Source organism: Pelophylax lessonae (assembly GCF_965119305.1).
Source record: "Pelophylax lessonae genome assembly, chromosome: 4".
Taxonomy (NCBI): domain Eukaryota; kingdom Metazoa; phylum Chordata; class Amphibia; order Anura; family Ranidae; genus Pelophylax; species Pelophylax lessonae.
The window spans coordinates 364,858,268-364,879,965 of record NC_138771.1 but is presented as its reverse complement, the minus strand read 5'-3'; the positions used below and the strand labels follow the sequence as shown (position 1 = coordinate 364,879,965).

Genomic DNA, 21,698 nt, shown 5'->3' with positions numbered 1-21,698 from the left:
AGATGCACATATGTGTATGTATGTGCATGCATTAAGGGGAGGTCCTTTAACTTTGTTTTAAAATGTATTTTGATAGATTTTAATATTTTAAAAGTACTTTTCTTTTTAACTTTGCCACCATGACAAAATGTCTGACCAGTACATTCAGCATGACAGGTTGCAATCAAGGCTCTGGATGCTGTAGGCCCCTTTATGGCCATGTACGTGAGCCCTTAGAGAGTACATCTATATTTTAAAAGCAATCTAATCTTATGTTCCGGCAAATATTCATACTTATTTACAATACATGCGAGTAATTTTTAGCCAGTTTAGGAGATTTTTTTAAACATCTATATTCAGTTTTAACAACAACAAATACTTTTCATAAGCTTACCCAACATTAGGGTTCAATCCCTAATACTTTGCTTCTTCAAATTGGTACATAATGCAGTATCTATAATAAAGTTTTTTTTTTTTTTTAAACTTACCTAGGTTGATGCAGCATCGATCCGATGCTGCTGCATCTGTCCCTCCGCACCTCTACACTGAGAATCGAGCGATCGAACACCTATCACTCGGTTTTGACAGCTCCCCGAGCAGAGAGCTGCTGACTGTTAGTCAGCAGCTCTCTGCTCTGCTCCCTCCTCGCTCATTGGAGTGTTGAGCTGTGGAGGGGAGCGGACCGCTCGGGCTCTCAATGGCTCTCTGCTCTGCCCCCTCCTCGCTCATTGGATCGCTGGGCTGTGGCGGGGAGCAGCCGGCTCAGGCTCTCAGTGGCTCGCTGAGAGGCTGAGCCGGGTATCGGTCCAGGCACCTGGCGGATCCAAGCTTTGGCTGTACATCTCCTTTAACACTCTCTAGCAGGACCACAGACACATCTTCCCAAACAGCAGCTAGTGAGCTATGTTTATTTTATGTAGGTTTCTAAGCAAAAATTTTTACTTTTACTGCATGTGTGTATAATATTTCTGCATTTGTATTGCTGCAATATCTGAAAGTTTGCAGAGCAGGGGTAAAAAAGATTCATGTATAGGTTTGCGTTTTTTCTAAATATGCTTCAAACTGGTTTTAAAATACATTCTTGTAAGAAAAAAAAAAAAAAATTATGGCATTTTACCTTGAATTCACAGATAAACTCTTTCACAGCAGATGTATCTAGTAAATTAAGATACTCAAAGCGAGGCCTCGCCCGGCTATATCCACATCCCAGAACATGCCAGTTGTTGTCCTTGAATTCTCTGTACACAGCACGGCCCAATAAACCAGTTGCTCCAGTTATCAGTGCCCTTCGATTAGGGAAAACATCTGCCTAGAACACAAACACAAATCACACCATGATTCGGGAAAGTATAACATGGACAGCGTGCCAAACAAAACTGAGCACCATACACAGAATTATGACCTTCAGTCTAGAACTTTGGATTTAAAGAGTTCCACCCAAAAGTGGACGCTCCACTTTAAGGACCCCAGACCCCCTGACATGCCACATCATTTTTTTGGGGGGAGCGGGTACCTAGATTCTCCTCTACCCCTCCCTCACTGCAATCTTTGGGGACACGTCACAGGTCCCAGAAGATTGCCCAGCCATTCAGGACGCGCAGTGCGAAGGCTGTCACAGCAGGGTGCCCATACTAGTGATGTCTGCGCTGGGGAGAGGAGAGGGAGAGAAGCAAGGCTTCGGGCGGCCGCATCGCTGGATCCTGGAAAAGGTGAGTGTGTGTTTATTAAAAGTCCGCAGCTACACTTTTTTTAGCTGCTGACACTTAAAGAACACAGAAATGGCTGGAAAAAAACAACACCAACTAAAATGTATGGCATAAAGGGGTGTATGTATCCCCTTTTTTATTGTACAACTCCGGTCTTTTTAAATAAACATTTTTTAAACATATTTTTACATTATGTTTTTTTTGTATACAATTGACATTCAGGATTAAAATAAAAAAGGATTTATTTAGGTAAATGTGAAATACTGTATACAAATTTCATATTTACCACTGGTATTCAGCAGGTGGTGAAGTGCTCAAGGTTATAAACCAGGATTTTTGCAGAGTGATCTACTGCTATGCTGTAAATAGACACACAAATAGCGGGAAATCAGATTACACATCGCTGAATAAATCAGAATAAAAAATGACCAAAACCATTAGCACCTCGTTTGTTAGCATTCACTCTGCCAACAGTTCACACTTTCTCATTTAAATCATTGCTGCAGTACAGCAATATTCCTACATGTTTTACTCACTTTTGATATTATAAGTCTTTTCTTTGATTATAAAGTTAAAAAAAAAAAAAAGTGATAGAAAGCTAACACTTCCAGGAGTGTCAAATCCTTGTCCCTGTTAGTTCCTTGCTGTGGCATCCTCCCATTCCCTCTCCACTTAATTCACCACTAAACTTTATAATCACTGCCTCATGGGATGTCAAATGATCGCTCGGAAAGCATTCAGTAGTAGTAAGCGTAAGCAGTTAACATGGCTTTTGTTTAAAAAAGCAGATAGGATCGTGCGTTACAATCTAACACGTTTCGTCACTTCCAGTGACGTCATTAGAGATCTCTATATAAGAAAGAGGCTGTATAAGCGTAAGTGGTCTTGGTGCCATAAGCCATACAAGACCAACTCTTTCTGGTATGTTACCCATCATCATACTTACCACGGTGGAGAGGAACCCTGCCACATTTATGTCCCTAAGAGATCTCTGACGACGTCACCGGAAGTAAAGAAACACATTCGATTGGAACGCACGGCGTGACGTAGTACAGCAGGTGGCACGCAAGCTGGAATCTCCGCTCGCCACTCTGCAGCTAGATTTGTCTAGCACGTACATCTGGTCACAAACTGCCTTTGCTATTGTTTTCTTTTTGTGGAATAGGAATAAAAGTTTCAAATTAATTACTACACCATCCGGGGCATTTTTCTTGTACCCTGGCTTGTATGTGATGCGGGGAGAGGAGAGGAGGATTTCCACATTATCCCATCATCGGAGACCAAGGGAGGATCCATCCTAGCCTAGGGGGCTATATAAGCGTAAGTGGTCTTGGTGCCATAAGGCATACAAGACCAACTCTTTCTGGTAAGTTACCCATCCTCATACTTACCACGGTGGAACCCTGCCACATTTATGTCACTAAGTTGACTGGATTATATCTACACTGAGCACCTGTACCTTGAATACATTGGAAAAGCATATTCTGCACGAGGAATTTCTCTTTCGAAACTTTTGACACTACAGTCACTTTATATACGGACTTGATTTAACTATTTGAGCCACGTGCACTTTTCAATAAGCCAACACAGTTGTTATACCAATTTACTCACACATTGGTTTGCACAATTTTTTGGAGTACTGTTATTTAACCCATTGAGGGAATAGATGTGCATATCTTAACCCACTCACACGTATTATTATTTGATACTATATTTACCACTTTTATATTGAGTACCGGTATTTAACCCATTGAGGTAATAGATGTGCATATATTAACCCACTATTATTAAGTACTGTATTTTATATTTTTTGATTTGATAAAGTCACAATTATTATTGTTTTCACTGCACAAGCTCCTAGGGTTGTAATAATAATTAACAATTAGCAAGCGCAGTAGGTAGCCTTGATAGAAGGTTACTATTGACAATGGCATGCAATACCAAGCTGCAGTTTCCAAAGCAAGCAAAGTCCTTTCTTGTATAAGGAGAGGCATGGACTCCAGAGAGAAAGATTTCATTTTGCCCCTGTATAAATCTTAGCAATACCTCATTTGGAATATACAGCAGTTCAGTTTTGGGCACCAGTTCCCAAAAAGGATATTGGGGAACTGGAAAAAGTGCAGAGAAGGGCAACCAAACTAATAAGAGGCATGGAGGAGCTGAGCTATGAGGAAAGATTAGAGGAACTGAATTTATTCTCTCTTAAGAAGAGGAGATTAAGGGGGGAATATGATCAACATGTATAAATACATAAGTGGTCTATATAGTAAACTTGGTGTGGAGTTATTCACTTTAAGGTCATCACAGAGGACAAGGGGGCACTCTATAAGTCTAGAGGAAAAGCGATTTAGTCTCCAAATACGGAAAGGTTTCTTCACAGTAAGAGCTGTGAAAATGTGGTATAGACACCCTCCAGAGGTGGTTCTGGCCAGCTCAGTAAATTGCTTCAAAAAAAACCTGAATTCTTTCTTAGGTGTACACAATATAACTGGGCACTAACATTTATAGGTAAAGTTGATCCAGGGAATATCCGATTGCCTCTTGGGCGATCAGGAAGGAATTTTTGTCCCCTGCTGTAGTTAATTGGATCATGCTTTGCTGAGGTTTTCTGCCTTCCTCTGGATCAAACTGCGGGTATAGGATTGTATACATGGGATTTTTCTGGTTGTTTTCTTTTTTGCTTTTTATTGGTTGAGCTAGATGGACTTGTGTCTTTTTTTAACCCTACTATGTAACTATGATTGCAAGGCTCCGGAACATCAATTTTCTTTTTCAGTTTTCTTTGGAATTTATAATTCCCAGACTGAGTTCTAGAGGCCAGAGGCTTCAAAGAGACTTAGGTGGGATGAAGCCTTTACCCAGTGTACAGACCTTGTCGAAAACCACCAGGGTGGGTGTGCAGATGTGCACTGGCCTTATAATTAAACGTCTGACAGCAGGTCAGGGCTACCATTGGGAGACAGGTGTACTCAGGAGACTATACTGCATGCTGGAGACAGGAGGATCCTTGTCCAGAGGGCTGAGAAAGTCATGTCAGCTAAGCGAGTCTGGAGGACAGATGGTCAAGACGATGGAGTCCAGAGGACAGAGAATTTAAAGGTCTCAGTGGACTGAGAGAGCTCGGGGTGTCAGGGGTCCCCCTATCAAGTGGTCAGGGCATGGGCACGTACAGCAGGGAGCTGTGAGAAAGCTGAGTTTCAGATGCAGAGGTTGCATGAGACCTCAATGGTGATGAGAGTGAGGCAATATGCGTAACCAAACCAGAGGTCTAAGCCTGAGACCTGGGCAGCGGTGCTGCAAAACAAAGCCAGCAGGCTGAAGTTGTTTATTTCCATATGTTGTAGTTATGGTAGGAACCCCTGCAAGGGCAACTGTTTGGTTGTGTTACTTTAACTGACAATTGTGCGGTCATGCAGCACTGTACCAAAATTAAATTTATACTTTTTTTCTCATACAAATAGAGCTTTCTTTCAGTGGTCTTCGATTACCATGGGGTTTTTCATTTTTTGATCTATAAACAAAACAATACAAAGAATTTTGAAAAAAAAAACAAAAAAACAAAAAAATATTTTTTTTACTTCTGCTATATAACATCCAATAATAAAAAAAAAAGAAAAAATCTAATTTTTTCATAAATTTAGGCCATTATGTAGTCTGCTACATATTTTTGGTAAAAAAAAAAAAAAAATCACAATAGTCGCATACTGATTGGTTTGCGCAAACTATGGGATATATACACTGGAATTTATTATTTATTTTTTTATACTAGTAATGGTGGTGATAAGGGTGATTGTCATAGTATGTTGGGTAATCTGACACTGACACTTTGTGGGGACCAGTAACACTAATACAGTGATTGGTGCTAAACAATATAGTTACTGTACTATAGACACTTACTGGGAACGAGTTAACATCTAGGGTGATCAAGAGGTTAAATGTGTGCCTAAAAGTGCTTGGTGCATTCACTGTGTGCTGTTTTTACTAAGGGATGTGCCAGTTTTTATTCCCTGCTTTGCAGGGAAACAAAAACTGACACATCCCCGCTGACAAGACAGAGCTGTGTTGTTTACATTCACAGAGCTCTGTCCTGTTAATCATTGGCCGGGACTAGATAATCGGCTTGTGCTGCAACTTCTAACAGCACAGTCAACGTGCGCCCCCCACCCAGAAGAGCTGGGTCACGTATTCGCTACGTGGTCCAGCGCAGGAGAACCGCTGTGCCGCCGTTCTCCTATGTGAAGTGGTCAGCAAGCAGGCCAAGAAGCCTTGAAACAGCAGATCTGGTGTGGACTGAACTCACTAGTGAGCACTACTATTGAGCTAACAACCCCCCCAAACATGTGCGTGTGTTCCTGTGTTGCAGTACTACATTATAAGTGCATCAGCACTTACCATTTGTTTTTCTTAGATCCAATGCAAAGTTCCACAAATACCTGTTGAGCCTGTCAGTAAAGTCCACCTCATGCAGCGTCCTGTAATGGTGAGGTAATGCTGAAATGCTTCTGAATTCAGACCAAAGTTGCCACTTATGCAATACAGAGACGTTTAAAAAAAAATAAAAATGAAATGTAAAATGTTGCAGGGGATATGGCTTTTAGATTTGTCACTGGTGTGTCTTGCCAATGAGCACCTGGCCCCACCTAGGCCTGCGTATTTATCCATTGCCAAAACTTTCCCACAGTGAGCTGCAGTGGACAAGTGTGATACGCCTATACACACAAAAAAAAGAGAATTTGGCTAAATCAGGGAAGATAAAGGATTTCAATTTTGTTTTATTATTTAAACTTTACCAGGTTTATCACAAATATCTTGTCCACATTATACTGGTTACTATTCAGAAGCTGCTGCATGTGAGTGAGGACTTCTTCATTGCACAGTCAAGGGCTGAGAAGGGTCCAGGACCAGACTATAGTTTAACCACTTTACCACCGGAGGATTTTGCTGTCTTCCGTCCAGGCCACTTTTTGCGATTCGGCACTGCGTGATTTTAACTGACAATTGCGCGGTCATGCAACGCCGTACCCAAACGAAATTTATGTCCTTTTTTTCCCACAAACAGAGCTTTCTTTTGGTGGTATTTGATCACCTGTGCGATTTTTACTTTTTGTGCTATAAACAAAAAAAAGCGACAATTTTGAAAAAATAACAATATTTTTCACTTTTTTTTATATGAAATTCCCCCAAAGAAAAAATCTATTTTTTTTTTATCATTTTAGGCCAATTTGTTTTCTGCTACATATTTTTGGTAAAAAAAAAAAAAAAAAAAAAAAAAAAAAAAAAAATCGCAATAAGCGTATTTTGATTGGTTTGCGCAAAAGTTATTGCGTTTACTAACTAAGGGAAAGATTTCTGACGTTTTTGGTGTTTTAACGGGTAATGGCGGCGATCTGTGACATTGCGGCGGATAGATCGGACCCTTGACTGACATATTTGACACTTTTGGGGTTACCAGTGACATTACTACAGTAATCAGTGCTATAAATATGCACTGTTACTGTAAAATGACACTGGCAGGGAAGGGGTTAATTTTATTGGAGAGGGAGGGGTTAATGTATGCCTGGTGCTTACTAACGTGTGTGGGGGGAGGTGACTGAGTGACACAGGGACAGATCGCATGTTCAGCTATGCTGAACCCTGCAATCTGTCACTGCCTGTCACTTAGTAGATCCGCCCGCTTTGTTTACACAAGCGGGCGGATCTCCAGACTCGATTCCCCGACGATCGGGGAAGAGCGGCGATGATTACCGCCGCTCCTCCCCTGGCCCGACTCCCGCTGTGACTGAATACAGGGAAGAGAAGTGGGAGTGTCTGGCGACATAGGTCTACGTCGCCAGATGATAACGAACCACTTTGCCGCAGTAGAGCTCTAGTGAGCAGCGGTAAAGTGGTTAAAGTGGGACAAAACCCCCATCTCTGACTATTACCTATAGGTAAGCCTATAATAAGGCCTACTTATAGGTATACTGTAAATATCTCCTATTTTATATATTTTGTATGTTTTGTTTACTTTCACTTTTGACATTTACAACTTTTCAACCACTAAATTATTGCCTTTATGCGATTGGAGCTGAGGTAGGATGTTGGGTGATCGCATGCACATGTGCAAATGCTGTGGCATATTTCTGATCTCCTTTCTCTCTTTGGCAACAGTTCTATGTAGAACACATTAGATATATATTAATCTATGTTTATATAATATACATACATACATACATACACGTACACTGTATACACACACACACATAAATACACACACACACACATATACTGTAAATATGAGATATAGACCCATTGTTCATAGATCCTACCTGACACACGATTTATTAGCTCAATTCAGTTTTAACCACTTGCTGACCACCCGCCGCAGAAATACTGCGGCAGGCTGGCTCAGCTGTGTGAACCTATGTATGGGTACGTTGGTTCACAGGAGTGCTCCTGGGGGTGCATGCGTGCCCCCATTAGGCAGTGGGGAAGCCGATCCATGAGGCCGAAGGTTGCGATTGCCACCAGGCACCCACGATCGCTCCCCCTGGAGAGAGAATGATGGTCTGCTGTTGTAAACACAGCAGACCGCTGTTCTCTTTGGAATGAACAGAGCGCCTGTGATACTCCTATTTAGAAACCCAGGTCTCTGTGTTGATTCCACCCCTCACAGCTAGTAAACACCCTAGGCTTAACCCTTTGATCGCCCCTGAGTTAACACCTTCCCTGCCAGTGTCATTACTACAGTAACCGTGCATAGTTTTAGCACTGATTACTGTAGTAATGTCACTGGTCCCCCCAAAAGTTTTTAAAAAAATAATTAATTTAAAATATAGGCATTCGTTTTTTTTTTTGCTTAGGCTCCGTTCACATGTAGGCGTTTTTGGGGAGTTTTTCTGCTCTAGGATCAGCTCTCAAAACGCCCAACAAGACAAATCCTATTCATTTCAATGGCCCCTGTTCACATCTGAGCGTTTGATGCTGTATACAAAACACCCAACGCTCAAAAAAGTACATGAGCTTCTTTTTGGGCAGATTACACGCGTTTTCCATTGGTCTCTATTCAATCTAAAAACGCCTGCACAAAAATCGCAGTAAAAATTGCGGTAAAAAAACGCACGAAAACGCTACGCTCAGGTGTGAATGTAGCCTTAATATGGTGCTGCAGAAAGCCATAACAAAAAAATAAAAAATAAATAAAAATGTAATGAGTTAAATAAACATTTGTTTATGTTTTAGAAGTCTAAGGCTGCATTCACATGTCAGCTTATAATCGCGGGCAGAACCGCCGCGGTTCCGCCCGCGATTCGGAGATTTATTGCAAATCGCGGGACGCCTAGCGTTGCCCGTTGATTTGCAATAGCCCCCCAAACGCCGAGAGATGTTGCCGCGATTTACGCCCGCCGAATCGCGGCAACATCGCGCAAACAAAATCGCGGGACGCAATACGCTCCAAAAAAGTACAAGAGCTTCTTTGGAGCATATTGCGTCCCGCGATTTTGTTTGCGCGATGTTGCCGCGATTCGGCGGGCGTAAATCGCGGCAACATCGCTCGGCGTTTGGGGGGCTATTGCAAATCAACGGGCAAAGCTAGGCGTCCCGCGATTTGCAATAAATCTCCGAATCGCGGGTGGAACCGCGGCGGTTCTGCCCGCGATTATAAGCTGACATGTGAATGCAGCCTAAGGCTTCATTCACACCTGGGCGTTTTTGAGCGTTTTTCAGCTCCAAAAACGCTAAAAAAAAAAAAAAGTTCCAAAACGCCCAACAAATAAAACCCCATTCATTTAAATGGCCCCTGTTCACATCTGAGCATTTTAACGCCTGAAGCAAAATGCCCAACGCTCAAAAAAGTACATGAGCTTCTTTTTGGGCTGATTACCAGCGTTTTAGTTAGATGTCAATGCCTGCCTCCAAAAACGCCTGAAAAAAAAACGCCTGAAAAACGCGGTAAAAATCGCGTTAAAAACCACGCAAAAACGCTACGCTCAAGTGTGAATGCAGCCTAATAAAGTGCTTGACAAATCGCAAATGCCAAGTCGACTAGAAATTGCAAACTGGTGCCTGGGCTTTTGTCAACCCATTCACTGTTGCAGGAATGCACAATTTACATCCCCTGATAGGGCAGGTTGTTTTTTTCTACTCTTGTCAGTTGGAAGCCACCCAACTGGGTAAAGTGCCCCACCTCTGCTACGTATCCTGGGCTCCCCTTGCCCATCGGAGGCCCTCGGACTGGCATAGTGGGCGCCAGAGGGTAGAGGGGCGGCAGAAGAGTGGACACACGTCATTATATTTAGTAGAGCACAGGGGAGTCTTTTAGGCACTGAATGTCTCGTCAAAGAGAACCTGTCACCAAAAAAATTATCACATATGTGAGTAAAAAAAAGCTGTTAAAAAGAAAAAAAAAATTATATATATATATATATATATTATATATATATATATATATATATATATATATATATATATATATATATATATATATATATATATATATATATATATATATATATATATATATATATATATATATATATATATATATACACACATACATATACACACACGTTTTTTTAATTGCAAAAAAAGTAAGTTACATACAAGCACATAAAATCCCCCCCCTCCCAAAAAAATGGAGCCCCCCCCCCCCCCCCCCACAAAAAAGAATAGACTATTCTGTCTATACCACTTAGGGAGAAAAAAAAAAACATGCACAAAACATTAAGCACCCCATACTTTACAAAGAAAAGCCTATGCAAAATATCCCTGTACAGTATAGGGCAGAGAGGCACAGGGGTCGTCGATCCAAAAGAGACTAGAAAAGGGGAAATATTGCCTGTAATTAGAAAACACCCCACAATACTTACTAAAAAGTATATTCTCCAAAGTACTTAATGTAACTGGTACTTGGCAATAGGCATGAAATTGGTGGACAGACCATGTGATATCCAATTAAAAGCAGAGAAGTACACTATATTGTCAAAAGTATTTGGAGACCTACATTTACACGCACATGAACTACAACCACTTCCCGCAAACCAACATGCCTCAATGTCAGCTTGAAGAAGTGGTTGTAGCGGGGTGATGCCTGCAGCTGAAGGGATCAACCCGGTACTGTTTTTTTTAGAGCCGGCGGTCAGCTTTCTGTAGATAACATAGGTGCGGCTCAGCAGCTGCTCAGCCATTATCTCAGTGAGTGGGAGGGGACGTCCCCCTCCCGCCACCTTCTGTGGCTCTGCCTGGGTCGCTCATCCCACCGGGAGACTCGGGCAACCAGCTGACACGTCCGCCAGCTGGCTGGAGTCCTGAACGAAGCCAGATTCAGCTTTGATCAGGTCTCCGATCATGTAACCCTGAAGCGACGTCACATCACTTCCAGTTTACTCCGCAGCCAATGGCACTGATTTAAAAAAAATAAGTGTCTAATCAAACATACAGATTTCAGCGTTTTAAATACTTTGAAGTGCAAAGGAGGGATTTTGGGTCTTTTAGACCCCCGATCCCTCCATAAAGAGTCGCTGTCCCTGCCTATTACTGTCACAAGGAATGTTTACAGCAATAATTCTAGCACAAGATCTCCTCTGTAACTCTAAACTGGTAACCGTTAACATTTTTTAAAGCATCGCCTATGGAGATTTTTAGGTACCGTAGTTTGTCGCCATTCCACGAGTGTGCCCAATTATAAACTGTAACATGTTAGGTATCTATTTACTCGGCGTGACATCATCTTTCACAATATCAAAAAAAAAAAAATGGGCTAACTTTACTGTTTAGTTTTTTATAATTGAGTGAAGTGTATTCTTTCCAAAAAAAAATTGCACCTGAAAGGCCGCCGTTTTAACTTGTAAACAACATGTGTCAGAAAAAGGCTCGGTCCTTAAGCGGTTAATGGCATCTTAGCGCGTAGTCAATCCATGACAGGAGGGAGACATCAACCTGTATGATGGTTACCTGCTTGCCCAGGAGAGCAGATCTCATGGTAGCAAAAGCACTAGAGAAGTAAAAAACATGACCTTCACACAAACACACACCATTCTGCACCACACATCACACACGCAAATCATTCTGCACCACAATCTCTCTCTCTCACACACACACACACATCATTCTGCACTACCCCCCCCCCCCCCACCTCAACACGCACACACCCTTCTGCACCACACAATAACACACACACCATTCTGCACCACAAACTATTACGTACACACACCAATTACCACACACAAATCATTCTGCACCACAATCTCTCTCACACACACACACACCATTCTGCACTACCCCCCACACCTCAACACACACACCATCCTGCACCACACAATCACTCACACACATCATTCTGCACCACACAATAAACACACTATTCTGCACCACAATCACATACACAGACACTATTCTGCACCACTATCACACACACACACACATACCATTATCCATTACAATCACACACACACACACACCATTCTGCACCACAATCACATACACAGACACTATTCTGCACCACAATCACATACACACACACACATACCATTATCCATTACAATCACACACACCATTCTGCACCACACAATCACACACACATATCATTCTGCACCACAATCACACACACCTCTCTGCGCCACAATCACACACACACACACCATTCTGCACCACAATCACATACACAGACACTATTCTGCACCACAATCACACACACATACCATTACAATCACACACACACACACACCATTCTGCACCACAATCACATACACAGACACTATTCTGCACCACAATCACACACACACACACATACCATTATCCATTACAATCACACACACACACACACACACCATTCTGCACCACAATCACATACACCCATTCTGCACCACAATCACATACACAGACACTATTCTGCACCACAATCACACACACACACACATACCATTATCCATTACAATCACACACACACACACACACCATTCTGCACCACAATCACATACACCCATTCTGCACCACAATCACATACACAGACACTATTCTGCACCACAATCACACACACACACATACCATTATCCATTACAATCACACACACACACACACACCATTCTGCACCACAATCACACACACACACCATTCTGCACCACAATCACACACACACATACCATTATCCATTACAATCACACACACACACCATTCTGCACCACAATCACACACACACATACCATTATCCATTACAATCACACACACACACACACACACACACACACCATTCTGCACCACAATCACACACACACATACCATTATCCATTACAATCACACACACACACACCATTCTGCACCACAATCACATACACAGACACTATTCTGCACCACTATCAAACACACACACACATACCATTATCCATTACAATCACACACACACCATTCTGCACCACAATCACATACACCCATTCTGCACCACAATCACATACACAGACACTATTCTGCACCACAATCACATACACACACACACACATACCATTATCCATTACAATCACACACACCATTCTGCACCACACAATCACACACACATATTCTGCACCACAATCACACACACCTCTCTGCGCCACAATCACACACACACACACCATTCTGCACCACAATCACATACACAGACACTATTCTGCACCACAATCACACACACATACCATTACAATCACACACACACACACCATTCTGCACCAAAATCACATACACAGACACTATTCTGCACCACTATCAAACACACACACACATACCATTATCCATTACAATCACACACACACCATTCTGCACCACAATCACATACACCCATTCTGCACCACAATCACATACACAGACACTATTCTGCACCACAATCACATACACACACACACACATACCATTATCCATTACAATCACACACACCATTCTGCACCACACAATCACACACACATATTCTGCACCACAATCACACACACCTCTCTGCGCCACAATCACACACACACACACCATTCTGCACCACAATCACATACACAGACACTATTCTGCACCACAATCACACACACATACCATTACAATCACACACACACCATTCTGCACCAAAATCACATACACAGACACTATTCTGCACCACTATCACACACACACACACACACACACACACATACCATTATCCATTACAATCACACACACACACCATTCTGCACCACAATCACATACACCCATTCTGCACCACAATCACATACACAGACACTATTCTGCACCACAATCACACACACACACACACACACATACCATTATCCATTACAATCACACACACACCATTCTGCACCACAATCACATACACCCATTCTGCACCACAATCACATACACAGACACTATTCTGCACCACAATCACACACACACACACATACCATTATCCATTACAATCACACACACACACACACACACCATTCTGCACCACAATCACACACACACACCATTCTGCACCACAATCACACACACACATACCATTATCCATTACAATCACACACACACACACCATTCTGCACCACAATCACACACACACATACCATTATCCATTACAATCACACACACACACACACACCATTCTGCACCACAATCACACACACACATACCATTATCCATTACAATCACACACACACACACACCATTCTGCACCACAATCACATACACAGACACTATTCTGCACCACTATCAAACACACACACACATACCATTATCCATTACAATCACACACACACCATTCTGCACCACAATCACATACACCCATTCTGCACCACAATCACATACACAGACACTATTCTGCACCACAATCACATACACACACACACATACCATTATCCATTACAATCACACACACCATTCTGCACCACACAATCACACACACATATCATTCTGCACCACAATCACACACACCTCTCTGCGCCACAATCACACACACACACACCATTCTGCACCACAATCACATACACAGACACTATTCTGCACCACAATCACACACACATACCATTACAATCACACACACACACCATTCTGCACCACAATCACATACACAGACACTATTCTGCACCACTATCACACACACACACACACACACATACCATTATCCATTACAATCACACACACACACACCATTCTGCACCACAATCACATACACCCATTCTGCACCACAATCACATACACAGACACTATTCTGCACCACAATCACACACACACACACACATACCATTATCCATTACAATCACACACACACACACACACACACCATTCTGCACCACAATCACACACACACACCATTCTGCACCACAATCACACACACACATACCATTATCCATTACAATCACACACACACACCATTCTGCACCACAATCACACACACACACATACCATTATCCATTACAATCACACACACACACACACACCATTCTGCACCACAATCACACACACACACACCATTCTGCACCACAATCACATACACAGACACTATTCTGCACCACTATCAAACACACACACACATACCATTATCCATTACAATCACACACACACCATTCTGCACCACAATCACATACACCCATTCTGCACCACAATCACATACACAGACACTATTCTGCACCACAATCACACACACACACACACATACCATTATCCATTACAATCACACACACACACACACACACCATTCTGCACCACAATCACATACACACACACACACACACCATTCTGCACCACAATAACACACACACACACACCATTCTGCACCACACAATCACACACACATATTCTGCGCCACAATCACACACACCTCTCTGCGCCACAATCACACACACCTCTCTGCGCCACAATCACACACACCCATTCTGCACCACAATCACACACACCCATTCTGCACCACAATCACACACACCCATTCTGCACCACAATCACACACACACACACCATTCTGCACCACAATCACATACACAGACACTATTCTGCACCACAATCACACACACACACACACACACACACATCCCATTATCCATTACAATCACACACACACACCATTCTGCACCACAATCACATACACCATTCTGCACCACAATCACATACACAGACACTATTCTGCACCACAATCACATACAGACACACACACACACACATACCATTATCCATTACAATCACACACACCATTCTGCACCACAATAACACACACACCATTCTGCACCACACAATCACACACACACATATCATTCTGCACCACAATCACACACACCTCTGCGCCACAATCACACACACCTCTCTGCACCACAATCACACACACCCATTCTGCACCACAATCACACACACACACACCATTCTGCACCACAATCACATACACAGACACTATTCTGCACCACAATCACACACACATACCATTACAATCACACACACACACCATTCTGCACCAAAATCACATACACAGACACTATTCTGCACCACTATCACACACACACACACACACACACACCATTATCCATTACAATCACACACACACACACACCATTCTGCACCACAATCACACACACACACCATTCTGCACCACAATCACACACACATACCATTATCCATTACAATCACACACCATTCTGCACCACAATCACATACACTATTCTGCACCACTATCACACACACACACACACACACACACACACACACACACACACACATACCATTATCCATTACAATCACACACACACCATTCTGCACCACAATCACATACACCCATTCTGCACCACAATCACATACACAGACACTATTCTGCACCACAATCACACAAACACACATACCATTATCCATTACAATCACACACACACACACCATTCTGCACCACAATCACATACACACACACCATTCCTTACCACAATAACACACACACACACCATTCTGCACCACACAATCACACACACATATTCTGCGCCACAATCACACACACCTCTCTGCGCCACAATCACACACACCCATTCTGCACCACAATCACACACACCCATTCTGCACCACAATCACATACACCCATTCTGCACCACAATCACACACACACCATTCTGCACCACAATCACATACACAGACACTATTCTGCACCACAATCACACACACACACACACACACATACCATTATCCATTACAATCACACACACACCATTCTGCACCACAATCACATACACCATTCTGCACCACAATCACATACACAGACACTATTCTGCACCACAATCACATACAGACACACACACATACCATTATCCATTACAATCACACACACCATTCTGCACCACAATAACACACACACCATTCTGCACCACACACACATATCATTCTGCACCACAATCACACACACCTCTCTGCGCCACAATCACACACACCTCTCTGCACCACAATCACACACACCCATTCTGCACCACAATCACACACACACACACACCATTCTGCACCACAATCACATACACAGACACTATTCTGCACCACAATCACACACACACACACACACACACACACACACACACCATTATCCATTACAATCACACACACACCATTCTGCACCACAATCACACACACATACCATTATCCATTACAATCACACACCATTCTGCACCACAATCACATACACTATTCTGCACCACTATCACACACACACACACACACACACACACATACCATTATCCATTACAATCACACACACACCATTCTGCACCACAATCACATACACCCATTCTGCACCACAATCACATACACAGACACTATTCTGCACCACAATCACACAAACACACATACCATTATCCATTACAATCACACACACACCATTCTGCACCACAATCACATACACACACACCATTCCTTACCACAATAACACACACACACACACCATTCTGCACCACACAATCACACACACATATTCTGCACCACAATCACACACACCTCTCTGCGCCACAATCACACACACCTCTCTGCGCCACAATCACACACACCCATTCTGCACCACAATCACACACACACCATTCTGCACCACAATCACATACACAGACACTATTCTGCACCACAATCACACACACACACACACATACCATTATCCATTACAATCACACACACACCATTCTGCACCACAATCACATACACCATTCTGCACCACAATCACATACACAGACACTATTCTGCACCACAATCACATACACACACACACATACCATTATCCATTACAATCACACACACCATTCTGCACCACAATAACACACACATATCATTCTGCACCACAATCACACACACCTCTCTGCGCCACAATCACACACACACACACCATTCTGCACCACAATCACATACACAGACACTATTCTGCACCACAATCACACACACATACCATTACAATCACACACACACACACACACACACCATTCTGCACCACAATCACATACACAGACACTATTCTGCACCACTATCACACACACACACACACACACACACACACACACACACACACACACACACACACACACATACCATTATCCATTACAATCACACACACACACACACACACACACCATTCTGCACCACAATCACATACACCCATTCTGCACCACAATCACATACACAGACACTATTCTGCACCACAATCACACACACACACATATACCATTATCCATTACAATCACACACACACACACACACCATTCTGCACCACAATCACATACACCCATTCTGCACCACAATCACATACACAGACACTATTCTGCACCACAATCACACACACACACACACACACATACCATTATCCATTACAATCACACACACACACACACCATTCTGCACCACAATCACACACACACACACCATTCTGCACCACAATCACACACACACATACCATTATCCATTACAATCACACACACACACACCATTCTGCACCACAATCACACACACACATACCATTATCCATTACAATCACACACACACACACACACACACACCATTCTGCACCACAATCACACACACACATACCATTATCCATTACAATCACACACACACACCATTCTGCACCACAATCACATACACAGACACTATTCTGCACCACTATCAAACACACACACACATACCATTATCCATTACAATCACACACACACACCATTCTGCACCACAATCACATACACCCATTCTGCACCACAATCACATACACAGACACTATTCTGCACCACAATCACACACACACACACACATACCATTATCCATTACAATCACACACACACACACACCATTCTGCACCACAATCACATACACACACACACACACACACCATTCTGCACCACAATAACACACACACACACACCATTCTGCACCACACAATCACACACACATATTCTGCGCCACAATCACACACACCTCTCTGCGCCACAATCACACACACCTCTCTGCGCCACAATCACACACACCCATTCTGCACCACAATCACACACACCCATTCTGCACCACAATCACACACACACCATTCTGCACCACAATCACATACACAGACACTATTCTGCACCACAATCACACACACACACACACACACACACACACACACACACACATCCCATTATCCATTACAATCACACACACACCATTCTGCACCACAATCACATACACCATTCTGCACCACAATCACATACACAGACACTATTCTGCACCACAATCACATACAGACACACACACACACACACATACCATTATCCATTACAATCACACACACCATTCTGCACCACAATAACACACACACCATTCTGCACCACACAATCACATCATTCTGCACCACAATCACACACACCTCTCTGCGCCACAATCACACACACCTCTCTGCGCCACAATCACACACACCTCTCTGCACCACAATCACACACACCCATTCTGCACCACAATCACACACACACACACCATTCTGCACCACAATCACATACACAGACACTATTCTGCACCACAATCACACACACATACCATTACAATCACACACACACACCATTCTGCACCAAAATCACATACACAGACACTATTCTGCACCACTATCACACACACACACACACACACACCATTATCCATTACAATCACACACACACACACACCATTCTGCACCACAATCACACACACACACCATTCTGCACCACAATCACACACACATACCATTATCCATTACAATCACACACCATTCTGCACCACAATCACACACACATACCATTATCCATTACAATCACACACCATTCTGCACCACAATCACATACACTATTCTGCACCACAATCACATACACACACACACACACACACATACCATTATCCATTACAATCACACACACACCATTCTGCACCACAATCACATACACCCATTCTGCACCACAATCACATACACAGACACTATTCTGCACCACAATCACACAAACACACATACCATTATCCATTACAATCACACACACACACACCATTCTGCACCACAATCACATACACACACACACCATTCCTTACCACAATAACACACACACACACACACACCATTCTGCACCACACAATCACACACACATATTCTGCGCCACAATCACACACACCTCTCTGCGCCACAATCACACACACCTCTCTGCGCCACAATCACACACACCCATTCTGCACCACAATCACACACACACCATTCTGCACCACAATCACAGACACTATTCTGCACCACAATCACACACACACACACACACACACACACACACACACACACACATACCATTATCCATTACAATCACACACACACCATTCTGCACCACAATCACAGACACTATTCTGCACCACAATCACACACACACACACACACACACACATACCATTATCCATTACAATCACATACACCATTCTGCACCACAATCACATACACAGACACTATTCTGCACCACAATCACATACACACACACACACATACCATTATCCATTACAATCACACACACCATTCTGCACCACAATAACACACACACATCATTCTGCACCACAATCACACACACCTCTCTGCGCCACAATCACACACACCCATTCTGCACCACAATCACATACACACCATTCTCTACCACAATCATAAATATACACTATTGTGCACCACAATCAAACACACCCACACCATTCTGTACCACAATTTATATATATATATATATATATATATATATATATATATATATATATACATCCCCTTCTCCACCACAATCACATACACCCATTCTGCACCACACACAGGTGAGGTGTCTGTCCATGGAGCTCTCAGTCCACATTGTACACACACAGCGATCGGTACTCCTCACCCTTCTGTTGGAAGCAGTGCGGCCTAGGTGCAGTACCATGCCCGCTCCGTTGCCCAGGCCCCTCTCATGCCCCGTCCCTCACCTGCACCAATTGCACACAGCCCGGCCGGAATCGGATCTTCAGGTCGAAGTATCGGCCCTCCATGTTTATCTTCTTCTATCCTGTCCTGTAGCGAACACAGCGAACCTGTGACAAGCAAATCTGCACAGACTGAGGATGGGCGTGACTGCGCGTCCGATTGGCCAAGAATAAACATACAGCTCCATACTGACCTATCAGAGCGCGAGTTGCGAAACTTCTGTTATTCAGCTGTACACAGTACACTCTATGACCCCGGTCCGCGTGCTGGCTGCGACATGCACACCGCCAGGTATGGGGACCAATAAACACGTGACGTCACTCCCGCTATATGTCCAGGACATGGCAGAGCTATGCATGTATGCTCCTTCAATGTATGTCAGACAGGCACAGAGCGGGACGCTGGGCACCACTTCAGGTTACACTGAACTAATGCTAAATGTATTGCTACTGGGCACTTTACCCCATTCATGCCCAGGCCTATTTTCAGCGCTCTCACACTTTTGAAAGACAATTGCACGGTCTTACAAAACTGTATTCATATGAAATGTTTATCATGTTCTTCCCACACATACAGCTTTCTTTTCATGGCAAAAAAGACCAAGAATTTTGAAAAAAATTTTTTTTTTAGTTTGTCAAATAAGTAATTTTCTTCCTCAC

General features: G+C 43.0%; 1 protein-coding gene across 1 annotated transcript in view; it reads right to left on the bottom strand.

Annotated features, from left to right (window-relative positions):
- The window catches only part of MAT2B (methionine adenosyltransferase 2 non-catalytic beta subunit), a 78,532-nt gene extending 57,355 nt beyond the window's left edge, over window positions 1–21,177 (bottom strand). Inside the window, exons 1-2 of the mRNA XM_082257157.1 lie at window positions 21,042–21,177; window positions 1,097–1,288 (exon numbers count right to left, since the gene is read on the bottom strand). Of these exons, the coding sequence (XP_082113283.1) occupies window positions 1,097–1,288; window positions 21,042–21,104 (255 nt within the window). The 5' untranslated portion in view covers window positions 21,105–21,177. The remainder of the gene's footprint in view (window positions 1–1,096; window positions 1,289–21,041) is intronic.
- Between the last annotated feature and the right edge of the window lie 521 nt (window positions 21,178–21,698).